The sequence below is a fragment of the Vulpes lagopus genome, chromosome 6 (assembly GCF_018345385.1).
Source record: "Vulpes lagopus strain Blue_001 chromosome 6, ASM1834538v1, whole genome shotgun sequence".
In the NCBI taxonomy this organism is placed as follows: domain Eukaryota; kingdom Metazoa; phylum Chordata; class Mammalia; order Carnivora; family Canidae; genus Vulpes; species Vulpes lagopus.
In genome coordinates this window covers 73,285,335-73,299,833 of record NC_054829.1, presented here as the reverse complement: position 1 = coordinate 73,299,833, position 14,499 = coordinate 73,285,335, and the positions used below count along the sequence as shown (strand labels likewise).

At 39.9% G+C, this 14,499-nt stretch overlaps 1 protein-coding gene across 2 annotated transcripts in view; it reads left to right on the top strand.

Annotated features, from left to right (window-relative positions):
- Window positions 1-8,965, top strand: part of NLRP3 (NLR family pyrin domain containing 3) — a 66,430-nt gene extending 57,465 nt beyond the window's left edge. For both annotated transcript variants that reach the window (XM_041757944.1, XM_041757943.1), the window contains 3 exons: window positions 4,342-4,512; window positions 4,973-5,143; window positions 8,132-8,965. In XM_041757944.1, coding sequence (XP_041613878.1) covers window positions 4,342-4,512; window positions 4,973-5,143; window positions 8,132-8,321 — 532 coding nt within the window. In that variant the 3' untranslated portion in view covers window positions 8,322-8,965. The remainder of the gene's footprint in view (window positions 1-4,341; window positions 4,513-4,972; window positions 5,144-8,131) is intronic.
- The last annotated feature ends 5,534 nt before the right edge of the window (window positions 8,966-14,499 follow it).

Genomic DNA, 14,499 nt, shown 5'->3' with positions numbered 1-14,499 from the left:
TAGATATTTTAAATAATGTTTGTTCTTCTGGTCCATGAGCATAGAATTTCTACCCTATTTCTTTATGTCCTCTCAATTTCTTTTGTATATGTTCTATAGTTTTTAGAGTACAGATCTTTTACCTTTTTTGGTTAGGTTTATTCCTAGGTATCTAATTGGTTTTGGTGCAATTATAAGTGGGACCAATTCCTTGATTTCTTTTCAATCAATGCTACTTCAATGTTAGCATACAGAAATGCAATGGATTTCCATACATTGATTTTGTATACTGTGACTTTACTAAATTTGTTTATCAATTCTCACAGTTTTTTTTAGTGGAGTCTTTCTTATGATTTCTTCTTAAATTTATTATGAATTTGTTGCCATGCTGGTATATACAGATCTACATATTTGGATTTAATATTACATAGTATGCATTATAGTATTTTATTTAGGTTCTCATTGAATGATAAATCTTTGGATGAAGTTCTTTTTTTACAATTATAAGTAAGTATGAAAAAACAAAGTATATATATAACTTTATTTATGTGTGCATAAAATTATTTCTTTCTTTTGAGGTAGATACCTACAAGTATAATGAATGAGATAACACTTTTAGGTATTTTACATATTGCTAAATATGGCTAAATGTCTTGAATTTAGGCCTTTATCTCTGGTGGCATTTTGCACCACTCTCCCCCCACACCAATATTACATAAATACCACATGGTGGGCATTTGCAAAATTCTTTAATTCTTGTAAGAATTAAAGGGTGCTGAATTAAAAGAATTAAAGGGTGCTGCCCACCCTCATCTTTTGTTCCCTTCTTATCCTTTCTTTACTGCCTTGTTGAACAGTGGGACTTTCCAGGGGGTTGATTAGCCAGTAAACAGGAAAATATTAGGTTTTCTTTACTTTCAGTTCCCTCTACCCCCTTCTTTCCTTTACACAACACCAGAGGAGTTTTCTAAAATGTTGATTTGAGGGATTCTTGTGTGGCTCAGTGGTTGAGTGTCTGCCTTTGGCTCAGGCCATGATTCCTGGGTCTTAGGATTAAATCCTACCTCAGGCTCCCTGCAGGGAGCCTGCTTCTCCCTTTGCCTATGTCCCTGCTTCTCTTTCTTTTTTTTTAAATAATAAATTTATTTTTATTGGTGTTAATTTGCCAACATACAGAATAACACCCAGTGATCATCCTGTCAAGTGCCCCCCTTAGTGCCCCTCACCCATTCACCCCCACCCCCCACCCTCCTCCCCTTCCACCACCCCTAGTTCATTTCCCAAAGTTAGGAGTCTTCCATGTTCTGTCTCCCTTTCTGATATTTCCTACCCATTTCTTCTCCCTTCCCTTCTATTCCCTTTCACTATTATTTATATTCCCCAAATGAATGAGAACATATAATATTTGTCCTTCTCCGATTGACTCATTTCACTCAGCATAATACCCTCCAGTTCCATCTACGTTGAAGCAAATTGTGGGTATTTGTCATTTCTAATGCCCGCCTCTCTTTCTTTGTCTCTCATGAATAAATAAAGTCTTTAAAAAATAATAAAGTGTAGATTTGGTAATATTGAGGTATTTCTTAAAAAACTTCAAAAGTTCTTTGAAGTCAGAGTGTACTTGCTGTGTCTTAGCATATTACACAGAGCTGTCCCTGATCACCTCTAGATCACTGCCTTTGCCATACCTTTTACTCCATTTTAAGTCATATTGAATAAGTCTTAGTTCTAAAAAGTTGACCTCTTTCATCCTTCCTTCCCTTGCTTATCACTTTCTTTTTGCTTGGTATGCAAAATACTCTCCCATCCTCACAGTCCATCTAGGAAGCTCCTTCTTATTTTTCAAGTAATTTCCTTGAGTCTCAGATTTTCCATTTAAAAATAAGGATGAAAGCAATCATGCATATATATTGGCTAATTGAATTTAAATTAAATAAAAAAGGAATTAGCGTTAGGGAATTTTATGAACTATATTTTCACTTATTAAAGGACACTTTAAGCTGAAAAATAAAATAAAAAAATCAAAACAAAACAACAGCTCCATCTTGGTTTTATAGTAAATCTATGAGATAATCTTACTTAAAGTCATTATTTCAGCCAAGCATATAGTAAACACTTAAAAAATGTTAAATATTCTTCCTCAGTTTTCTTTTGTGACACATTTTTATAATGTAAAGTGTATCAGTACACTTAAAAAACACAATAATTTGACAATAGAGTACATGGCAAGATATCTGTGCTCAGTGAATGTAGAACTGAGTTGAATGGATTGGTTGAGACCAAGAGAAATGATGGTTACAGCCCTCTAATCAAGTGGTTGTTTGATTGCCTAAATATTTCATCATGCACCCCATGAATCCATCACTCAGTCTCAATGGTTATTAACATTTTGATAATTCAGATGTGACTTATTCTTAACAAAACCACCTTGTGCTTGTAACTGCTGCATTTCATGGTGCACTGTTCCTCAAATACTAGTTTCATAATCATTTCCAGTCCTTTTATGGAAATTATGGCAGAGGTTTCCATTTTGTATCCTGCAAAATATTTTTTCCTTTCCTTTAGAATGACATGTTCAGTCTTCTGGAATGATCTTTATCTTTGCTGGTGTCTTAGTCTGTTCAGGCTGCTGTAACAAAAGTACCATAGTCTGAGTGACTCAAACAACAAACAGTTATGTCTCACAGTTCTGGAGGTGGAAAGCTGAAGATCAAGGTGTCTGTAGATCATCTGGTTCCTGGTGAGAACTCTCTTCCTGGCTTTCAGACACCCATCTTATTGTGTCCTCACATGGCAGTAGGGGCAAGGGAACTCTCTAGGGTCTGTTTTATCACGGCCCTAATTCCATAATGAATACTCTGTGTTCAAGATCTGATTACCTCTCAAAGGCTGCACTTGCCTACTATCACAATAAGTATTAAGATTTCAATATGATTTTGAGAGGACACAAATGTTTGGTTCATAACAGCTGATAATCTTGCAAATACCTTCTGTATCCTAATTAAGGACCACCTGATGAAATTGTTCCTAGCTGGAAATAAAGTTATTACTAGAAGCCCTTTAAAACTTGCCTTGGTTTTTTTTTTTTTTTAAAAAAAACTCATCCATCTTGGGCTTTATTCTCCTCTTTGTCATGCTTATTCTTTTTTTTTTTTAAATTATGATTCATCCTTGACTGGGGAGATGGAAAGCACTGTGTAGATAAGTACTTCTGCTTTCTTTTGATCACCTGCTGGTACTACTTTCTATGTGTCTGTTTTTCCTGATTCTAAAACAGCTTAGAGCTTAAAAACATAACATTGTTAAGGATTCTGGCAAGAAGAATTTGATTGCATGAGATGTTGTTAAGTCAAAGTTTTGTTGAAGGTCTAGCATATGTGGCTTTCTGTGTATGTGTACCACCTTCTGAGCTTCTATGCTAGAATGATGCAGCTCTCTACCTCAGAGCATCATGCTCCTGTTGGGTGATAGGATATATTCACCTTGACCCAAGTGCAGCACACCAAACATCTCAATCCCTGAGTGTAATTAATGAGTGTAATGCAAATCTAGATCTCTGCTCCAAGAGACCCCTTCCAGTGAAGAAGGAAGAGTGATATGGATAGAAGGGACACAGAGGAGCAATGACCCTATAAGGCTTACGTCCAGGTCCCCTCTCCACTAAACACGTGCTCTTTGACCTTAAGAGAAACATGTGATTTGATAACCTCAGATGTGTAATCTGTAAAAGATATATAATAGTTACAGCTGCACTGCCACCTCGCTCAGTTAGTGTGAGAATCAAATAAGGCAAGTGCCTGCATTGTTATAGGAATTAGCAGTGGAGGATAATCTGGGATTTGTTTTTTGTATTAAGATGTGGTGGTAAGGAGCATGCATAGGAGAGGGAATATGTGTAAGAAAGAATAAGAATGTGGAAGGAATCTGGATCAGTTTGCTTTTGCTCTGTCTCTTCTAATGATCCCAGCAAGACATCTGCTGTGACCATTACTTGTCTCTCTTATGGGTCCACAGGCAGAGTTATGCTCTCCTAAGATTGTATGCAAGATGCTGGCTCCTGCCCTTGAAGTTGAAGGATGCAACTTTTTTTTTTTTTAAGATTTCATTTATTTGAGAGAGAGAAAGAGTGAGTGAGAGAGAGCACCAGTGGGCAGTGCAGGAAGACAGAGGAAGATGCAGACTCCCCACTGAACAGAGAACCTGACTCAGGGCTTGATCCCAGAACCCCAGGATCACAACCTGAGTCCCCCAGGTGATGCAAGGATGCACCTTTTTAGATAAGATGAGATTCCTGTGGCAAGATAGCTGAGCCATGTTCAAGGAAGGCTGAAAATTGAAGGCTTGTTCTTGTTCCTTCTCCAGGTTGGTGAATTCTGGCCTCACACCAGGTTGCTGTCCAGCTCTGGCCTCCATGCTCAGCACTAACCAGAAGCTCACACACCTTTACCTACGGGGCAATGCTCTTGGAGACACAGGGGTGAAGCTACTCTGTGAGGGCCTCTTGCACCCGAACTGCAAGCTTCAGATATTAGAGTAGGTCTCATAGCTAATTACAATGATGGGGATGCATGGTGGCTAATGTGGGGGTATAATAATGGGATGACTTGTATCTGAGAAGTGATGGTGTCCTCTTGAGGTTCAGCTTATTTCAGGATCCTGAGACTGAGAGGACTTCTACTTCTTGTAAATACTGGATTTCCCTTACCACAAAAGAATAGGGTGATTTGCACTGTGTTTTAGGGAAACTTGAAGAGAGGCATAGAATTTGGCAAAAATCAATTCACAATTACTAATTTGATCTTCACAATCTAGTAGACTGGAAAAAATACTTTCATCTGAAAAAGGGGAGAAAAATAACCATGGGCACAAAAAGTTATTCCAAGTTAGTTAATACTGCGCTTTTTGTGCATTTGAAACATTGCAAGCTGAGAGCTTGTGGAGTTGGGGGGATGGTGAACAGGGCATTTTTTCTAAATCACCCTCTTCCTTGCAGATTGGATGGCTGTAGCCTCACCTCACACTGTTGCTGGGATCTGTCCACGCTTCTGACCTCCAGCAAGAGCCTCCGGGAGCTAAGCCTGGGCAGCAATGACCTGGGAGATCTAGGGGTCATGCTGCTCTGCGAAGTGCTAAAACAGCAGGGCTGTATCCTACGAAACCTGAAGTAAGTGTGCTCTGCACAGACTCATGTGGCATCATTCAGAGTCCCAAGGACAAGTTGATCAGTTATCAAAACCCCAGATAGTTTCATCTGTACTCAGACTGAGATTGAGCCTGAGCCTTTTGTCCCAGACTTTTTTTTATAGGGTATGAGTTATGAACCAGTATTTAACTTTATCTAGACAGTCAGAATAATTAACATTCAGTTGGGTGTGAAAAGTTTCCATTCATGTTCCCCAAAAAACACAAGTCCCAATGAAAGTGGAAGACTAGGGCTATATGGCTCTTTAAGTGACCATACGTACTTTGAGAATGAGAGCATCCGTGGTTCATCTTAATCGCAAAGGTCTTTGCACAGGGGGGTGTTCTGAGGATTTCTAAGTGGGAAAAGAGAGTTCCAGAAACATGAAGTTTAGAAGTTCCATGAACCAGCTTATGTGCATTGTGTTGGGTTTCATTATTAGTGATACCACCAGATATTCATTACCTCTCCAGTAAGAGCTTCCTAATGAGTCCTGTACGTTTGTCAGCCCTGACGATCACATTCTCCACAGAAGACACTCCCTTCACTTAGTGTTAGGGGGTCACACCTTCTTCACAGTGGATTTCTTCCACTTCATTTGCTGTTTCTGCTCAGTCTCCTTTGTGGATTCTCTTTATCCTCCTGACCTGCACATGCTGAATCCTCAGGATTCAATCATTGGGCTAATTTTTCTTCTCTATACTTCATCCCATGTTGACATCATCTAGTCTTCTGGCTTGCTTTACCATATATATGTTGTGTTACCCAACTTATACCTGCATGAATTCCATGTCCAAGTGCTAGTCTGACCTTTCTGTTTGTATGTCTAATAAACCTTCTAAACTTTACATGTCCAAATCCAAACCGCATTACCCCTTCTGCGAAAAAACTGATTTGTCCCCATCTCAGTCAATGGTTACTCACTGTGAATTTCTCAAGCTAAAAAAAAAAAAAGAAAAAAAAGAAAAAATAAAACCTGTGTCATCTTTGACACCTCTTTTTTGTTATGCACACGTCCAACTCATTGGTATGCCCTGATAGGTTTCATAACATACCTGTTATTGACCTCTTCTTGCCAGTTTTGTGACTCCTACCCTGGTTCAAGCCATTGTGCCCTCTTGTCTGGAATGTTCTGATGGCATTCTGCATCTATTATTATTATTACCATGGCAGATGGAGGGTGCAGCTAAAACATGAACAAGTAATCATATCTTTCCTACCAAAATGGTCTAGTGACTTCCTGTCACATTTAAAGCAAATTGCACAAACTCATGGCAGTGCGCACGGCCCCCTGTGATCTGGCCCCTGCTTCTTATGCAAATTCATTTTCCTTCTGCTCCACTCATACTGATCTCCTTGTAGTTTTGCAAAATTACTGTCACCCCCAGAACCTTGCACTTCCTGTTCCCTCTGCTGGACCTCTCTCCCCTTTGACATTGGTGTCTTGTTCCCATGTGTCTTTAAATTCTCTGCTGAAAGGTCTTCTAGATATCTGTCTCTGATCATCCTACTGAAAACAGCAGTCCAGCATATCCTCATCCCCTTTTCTTTGCTTATTTTCTTCCATAGTGTTGATCACCATTGTACAAACATGCAATATCATTTTCTTGTTTATTTATTATCTATATCTTACTCAAATAATATAAATTCTATCAGTCCTGGGACTTCTAGTTCATGACCTCAAGGCTGAGAACCAACTGGAATGCAGGTTCGCTTAAGCAGAAGTATGCATCAGCATTGCATCATTAAGCAGACACAGTGGAGCACATGTGCTGCTGGAAAAGCCAAAATTCTCAGAGCTAAGAAAATAGAGGGACAAAGGGAAGGATAGGCCAGGATGAAGCTGGGACATTTCTGTATGTGGAGTTGCTCACCCAGTCCTGAAGGACTCTCTGGAGATGAGGGACAGGCTTCAAATAGACTGAGGAACCTCTATGCAGTCAACATGTCTTAGCTCAACACACATTCATTTCTCACAGTTTTCAATACGGAATGCCTAAGATCACAGTGCCAAGAGATTCAGATTCTGGGGAGAGCTTTCTTCCAGGCTTGCAGATGGCTGCCTTCTCCCTGTGTCCCAACATGGCAGAGAGAGACAGAGACAAGGACAGGGAGACAGAGTGTGTGCTGTGGCTTCTCTTATCATAGGGGACTGATCCCATCATGATGACCCACCCCCATGATCTCATCTAACCCTAATTTATTTCAAAGGCTTCTTTCCAAATACAATCATATGGAGGATTAGGACTTCGATATATGAATTTTGGAGAAACATAATCAGTCCGTCACACAAACAAATCAAGATTGTTAGAAATGATGCAGGACAAATGGAATGATTTCTTAGCTAAGTTGTAAGGGAAACTTAAAAAAAAGAGAGAGAGAGAGAGAGAGACAATAGGGAAGAAATTGTGTATCAAAGAAGATTTGAGAGACATACCGAATAATTGCAGTGTGTGAACTTACATGGCTGCTGATTAAATGAACATAATATAAAAAGTGTATCAGCCAGTTGAGGAAATTTAAACACTGATTAGATATATATGTTGATATTAAAGAATCACTGTTAACTTTTTAAAGTGTGATAATGGAATTGTGGTTGTGTTTTTAAAAAGCGTTCATTTAGTGTCATATAGTGAAATATTTACAGATGCATGCAATGTTGTGTTTGTAATAATCCACTGATGTGAGGAGTAGGTGGGTGAGAGATGAAACAAGTTTGGCCATGAGTTGTCAAGTCTGGGTAACAGGCCTAGGGGTTCATTACTATTCTCTGTGAATGTACATATATTTAAACATTTCCAAACTTGAAGGTTAAAAATATAACCGGAAAACATGAGGCATGAATTATAGCATTGGAGAGTTTAGGAATGTGTTAGGTTAAGGGAAATAAGGAGATGAGACTTTTAAGGCAAACACTCTGAGAGTGTTTTTCCAAGAACATAATGCAAGGCTCTTGATTTCCTTTTGCAGGTTGTGTGAAATGTATTTCAATTATGATACAAAATGTGCATTAAAAACACTTCAAGAAGAAAAGCCTGAGCTGACCATTGTCTTTGAGCCTTTTGGTAGTGACAGAAGCAGGCTGCCAGATGCCAGCGTTTGGGCTCCCTGCCATCTAGGTGTCCACAAGTGGGAGCGAGCACTCCTCCATCCAGGGTGAAGACCATCTCTCGACGACTCCCCTGGTCCAGGGTGGGATGCCAAATCCTGCTGATGGTGCCTTTGTACAGAGAATGTGAGCACCCCCTTTGTCCCAGTTTGAAGACACAGGACAATCACATCATCCAAATGAGGTGGTTCTCAGTATAGAACCTTAGTCAGATATGTTCCTTTTGGTGACCTCATGTAACTAACTCATTTAATAAAGCACTTTTTCTGTTTCTTTTTCGCTTCTTACTCTCTCTAAATCCCATTTCCCCCATATCTTTTTTACCCATCTTTGTTCTGTTCACTTTCACACATCACCACTCCTACTATCTTTCCCTTAACTGACTATAACAGAACAAGTAAACTATATATTATGTTGCAATTTTGTGACAATGACTTATTTATTTTTGGTTTTTGTAACAGTTTTATTTTCTAATAAAAGAATTCATGTTTATTGTAGATAGTTGAAAATTCAGAAAATATAAGACCTTTTGGTATTTATTGATTTAAATTGTTTTTTTCCCCTTAATTTTAAAAGAAATTGGCTAGAAATCTTTTTTACTATAAACTACTGTAGATAAATTAAATTGCTTTATGCATTTAAAAAAATGAGTGGGAAATATCAGAAAGGGAGGCAGAACCTGAAAGTCTCCTAACTCTGGGAAACGAACTAGGGGTGGTGGCAGGGGAGGAGGGCGGGGGGTGGGGGTGAATGGGTGACAGGCACTGAGGGGGGCACTTGACGGGATGAGCACTGGGTGTTATTCTATATGTTGGCAAATTGAACACCAATAAAAAAATAAATTTATAAAAATAAAAAAAGATAATCCTAAAAAATAAATAAAAAAATCTCTTTGCCAAATGACTTAATAGTAATAGATGAAGAAAAAAAATCATCTTACCCTGACTCTAGTGGTTGAAATTGCAGCTCTGCTGGGATAGAAAATTGAAAATCATGCAAAAGAAGGTTTTAGAGTACATGGAGCCTATACTAATAAATAGAAGTATTATGTAGAAAATGCATTTTACCTTCAATTGTAAGAGTTTATCTTGGGTTTATCTGACTTCAGGAGCAGTTCATCTGCCATACTTCATATTGATTAATTGCTTTTCTATGCATGGGACAACTGTTGAACCACATGGGATTGTTCAGGATGGAAACACTCTTTCCTCTGTTAAATGAGGCATCCAGAGTTCTGCTGCTCAAAGCACTGCCTGCCAACTGTTGATATAAGAAACTTGTGCAAGAATGTAGATCAATCACATTACTAAGCATGCTTTTTAGATAAGCTGATTTTTTTTTCTTGGTAAGAATGCCTCAATAAAGGAAACAGTGTCTGATTTATATTTTGTTGCAAGCTTTTTTTCTTGTCTAGGACCAGCTCTTGGGAGTAACTCTGATCTAGATTTTTGTTTTCTGCATCTTGGTGAAGTGAGCTATTACACACTGTCTCCCTGCCACACACGCATTGACATACAGGGTAAAATGTAATTAAAACACACTTATTCTGGAAAGAGAAAAACTTCTGGGCACCAGGAACTTAAAACTGAATTGAGAGTTTACCAATCACTCACCCAGAGGAATATCTGGATAAATAAAAATGCTACAATATGACTATTAATTTGGAAGAAATCCACGAGGCTTCCTACACCAGTAGAACTCAAAAAATAAGCAAAGTTGCTGGATAGAAGATTAATATACAAACATCAACAGCATGCAACTGGAAAAAAATAATTCTTTCCAACTATCATAGTAAAAATTGTATCAAGTATGAAGCAAATGGATGAGTGCTAAACTCTAAAGGGATGTGAAAGAAGAGCAGGTACTTACATATTTGGGGAGTCTCTCTCCACAGTTGGCTAATCAGTTGTGAAAGAAAAATATTAACTATGTAAGGAACAGAAATTAGATAGCATCCTAACCATCTCATAAAAGGTATCAATGGAGGCAAATGGATGTTTCCTTTCTGGTGAGATGACTTAAGAAGGGATTGCTATCCCTGGTGAATAATTGCAGCACAGGATGTATACGCAGAATCTTGTCATTGGGAAACACTGCACCAATTCCAGATGAGACAGTACAATTGAAAAGAGGAATTCTATCTGAAGAGGGGACTGTCATCGTCAAGAACATCCATGTCATGAGAAAATGCTCCACATCACTTGCCTCAGGGAAATACAAACCAAAACCACAATGAGATACCACCTCACACCAGTGAGAATGGGGAAATTAACAAGGCAGGAAACCACAAATGTTAGAGAGGATGCAGAGAAAAGGAAACCCTCTTACACTGTTGGTGAGAATGTGAACTGGTGCAGCCACTCTGGAAAACTGTGTGGAGGTTCCTCAAAGAGTTAAAAATAGACCTGCCCTATGACCCAGCAATTGCACTGTTGGGGATTTACCCCAAAGATTCAGATGCAATGGAATGTTGGGACACCTGCACCCCGATGTTTCTAGCAGCAATGTCCACAATAGCCAAACTGTGTAAAAAGCCTCGGTGTCCATCGAAAGATGAATGGATAAAGAAGATGTGGTCTATGTATACAACGGAATATTCCTCAGCCATTAGAAATGACATATACCCACCATTTGCTTCAACGTGGATGGAACTGGAGGGTATTATGCTGAGTGAAGTAAGCCAATCAGAGAAGGACAAAAATTATATGTTCTCATTCACTTGGGGGAATATAAATAATAGTGAAAAGGAATAGAAGGGAAGGGAGAAGAAATGGGTAGGAAATATCAGAAAGGGAGACAGAACATGAAGACTCCTAACTCTGGGAAACGAACTAGGGGTGGTGGAAGGGGAGGTGGTCAGGGGGTGGGGGTGACTGGGTGACGGGCACTGAGGGGGGCACTTGATGGGATGAGCACTTGGTGTTATTCTATATGTTGGCAAATTGAACAACAATAAAAAATAAATTTATATATATAAAAAAAGAACATCCATGTCAGTATTGATAACAGGTAATTCTTGGGAGGGGGGTGGTTATTGGATTGCACTCTATGCTATTCATATTCTTTTTCTTTTTTTTAGATTTATTTATTTGAGAGACAGAACTCAGGAGAGTGGGTGGAGGGAGAGAGAATCTCACTTAGACTGTGTGCAGAGCACAAAGCCTTGCACACAACCCCGAGATCATGACCCGAGTCAAATCAAGAGTCATCCTGTCACCCAAGTGAACCACCCAGACACCCTTATCATTCTTATTCTTGTATCTTTTCTGTACATATGGCATTATTTCCTAATTAAAAGTAATAAAACAATAAAAAATAAAAATGCTTAATAGCACTCCTAAGCACCTGCAACTTAAAATGTAATAAAATCCTATTAATTATAGCAATAAAAACTATCAGATACCTGGAATAAATATATCAAAAACTGTACAAAAGTTATACAAAAGAGACCTAAATGAATGGAGAACTATTCATGGATGGGAAGGTTCCGAGCTCCACTGCCTTTCCATCGACAAAAATGCAGCGCAATTGCAATTAACATACTAATGGGGATTTTAATAGAATTGAGCAAGATGATTTTGAAAATGTATCTGGGAAATAGTGGGGCAGAGTATAGAGGGAAATTTTGACAACCTAGTAGGATCTGCTTCACCACATATTCTGGTGCTATAATTGGTCTACGTATTAGAGGCAGGATAGAGTTCATGTGCAGGTGTAGAAATGCATGGAAACGCAATCTGTGGCACTGAAAATGATGAAGGAAGGAAGGTCTAGTCCAGGAACCTGGCTTTGACGAATTGCCATACATGCAGGAACACTATTTCTCATACAAATAGCTTCCAGGAGTGATAAAGACACTGTTTTTTTTTTTCCAATAATTTTGATTTTATTGTTTTTTCTTTTTTTAATTTTTCATTTCAAGTTTTTATTTAAATTTCTGTTAGTGAACATGCCTTGTAATATTAGTTTCAGGAGTAGAATTTAGTCCTGCAACATGAACATACAAAACCCAGTGCTCATGACAAGTGCCCTCCTTAAAGCCCATCACCCATTCAGCTCACCCTCCTGCTCACTGACATCCATCAACCCTCAGTTTGTCCTCCAAAGTTAACAGTCTGTTTTATGCTTTGCTCTTTTCCCTCCATATGTTCATCTGTTTCATTTCTTAAATTCCATGAGTAAAATCAGATGTTGTCTTCCTCTGATGGACTTATTTGACTCTAGCTTCATTCATGTCATTGCATATGCCAATATTTCCTTTTCTTCTTCTTTTTTAAAGATTTATTTATTTATTTATTTATTTATTTTTTTAAGATTCATGAAAGACACACAGAGAGAGGCAGAGACACAGGCAGAGGGAGAAGCAGAGTTTCTACAGGGATCTTGATGTGGGACTTGATCTCAGGACCCCAGGATCGTGCCCTAAGCCAAAGGCAGACATGTAACCACTGAGCCACCCAGGTGCCCTCAATCTTACTTTCATGTTTGCCAGCTGTGTGATCTTGGATGATTTACTTAACCTCTTTGAGTCTTAGATAAAGTTAGGAATGATAATACCTGCCCTACAGATGAAATGAGGTAGTACCAGGTCCCATTCCCGACCTGTGTATGTGCTCAGGTGAATGATAGCTGCTGCTAGTACTGTATGAGCATGAGAGATGGCCGTGGGAGCGGGGAAGGTAGGTTTAGGAGAGGACCTAGCAAACTGGCGGAGACTCAGTAGGGCACAGGAGGCCCAAACGCTAAGGGGCCCAGAGTAGAAACTGTATTGATAGCAGAATGCAAAGCAGGATCATTTGAAATAGTCCTCAGGATGCCTGGGTGGCTCAGTGGTTGAGAATCTGCTTTTGGCTCAGGGCATGATCCCAGGGCCCTAGGATCGAGTCCTGTATCGAGCTCCCCACAAGGAGATTGCTCTCCCTCTGCCTGTATCTCTGCCTCTCTCTTTGTGTCTCTCATGAGTAAATAAATAAAATCTTTAAATAATAAATACATAAATACATTTAAAAAAGCAGGATCATTTGAAATCCGGATGTTTAATTGGATTTCTCTGAGGGTGACTCACCGCCTTTGATAAATGCTGTTGCCCTCATGAGGGCAATTTGACATCCATGATTTACATTTCCAAAGTTGCTAAGAATTGGGAACAGCACCAGCAGTCAATGACAGGTGTTTGCAAGGCTTTCTTTTCCTTTTTCTTTTTAAAGAAATGCTGCTTTCTTGGATAAGCGGTTGCCTTTCAAGTCTGGCATGCAGACCTGGTGGAAAGCTGTGACGCAACAGCTCCAGATGGTGTCCTCAGCCTCCCTCTCTGCACATCAGACTCAGTTGTCTAACTGGAGCAACACAGTGGCCATGTAGGGAATGCAGCCTGAGCAGGGGCAGGCCCATGAGGCCTCAGGTCTGCCAAGACCTCTGGAGAAAGTATAGATTATGGATTTCCTTCAGTCTGTGCCTAGTGGGAGCCAAGCATGAAGGATGCAGGAAACCAAGGTCCTGGGGCCTTGCAGGTTGTTGAACCAGAGATCTTTGTGAGCTCCTGCCCGAAGCTGACCTCACCCTGCTCCTGTGTCCAAGGCACTGATTTTTGGAGACTGTTGAGCTCCTAGGACATACTGCAACCCTTCAGCTCTGGTGTTGACCTTCCAGCATCAGGAACACACTGATGCGCTGCTCATGGGGCCTCGGGGCCTGGATGTCTCCCCTCTGTCCCACCACACCTGTGCTACTCTGTTCCAGCTGCAGTTCTCATGCTCCAGGCTGGCATAAATTGGGTCCCCCAGGGATGCTCTTCACGTCCCCCATGGTTGGAACTTCTAGTTCCCTTTATATGAAGACACTGTAGTGAATGACATGAGGCTTCTGTACTCAGTGTTGGAGGTAAAATAAAAAATGTGTATATTTGATCCTTGTTCCCAGTGCTTGGCACAGAGCTTCAAAAACCCTTTGGATTTTCGGAGTGTTGGGAAAAAGCCCCTTTCAACCAGACCTGGGTCTATGCGGATGTAACTCATGTGGTATCTTTGCAGGGTTTCAAGGGAGGGACTGGTCCACCAGAAAGACTAAGCACTGAGGACCTTCAGTTTCATCTCCTCCACCTCTGGGGAGGGCACAAGGGATGGACTGGGCCAGTTACAATGTCACAAGTACATGCCTGTGTGATAAACCCCCATGAGAACTCCAGGCATCCAGGTCTCACAGAGCTACATGCACTGATGTGCAGGAAAGT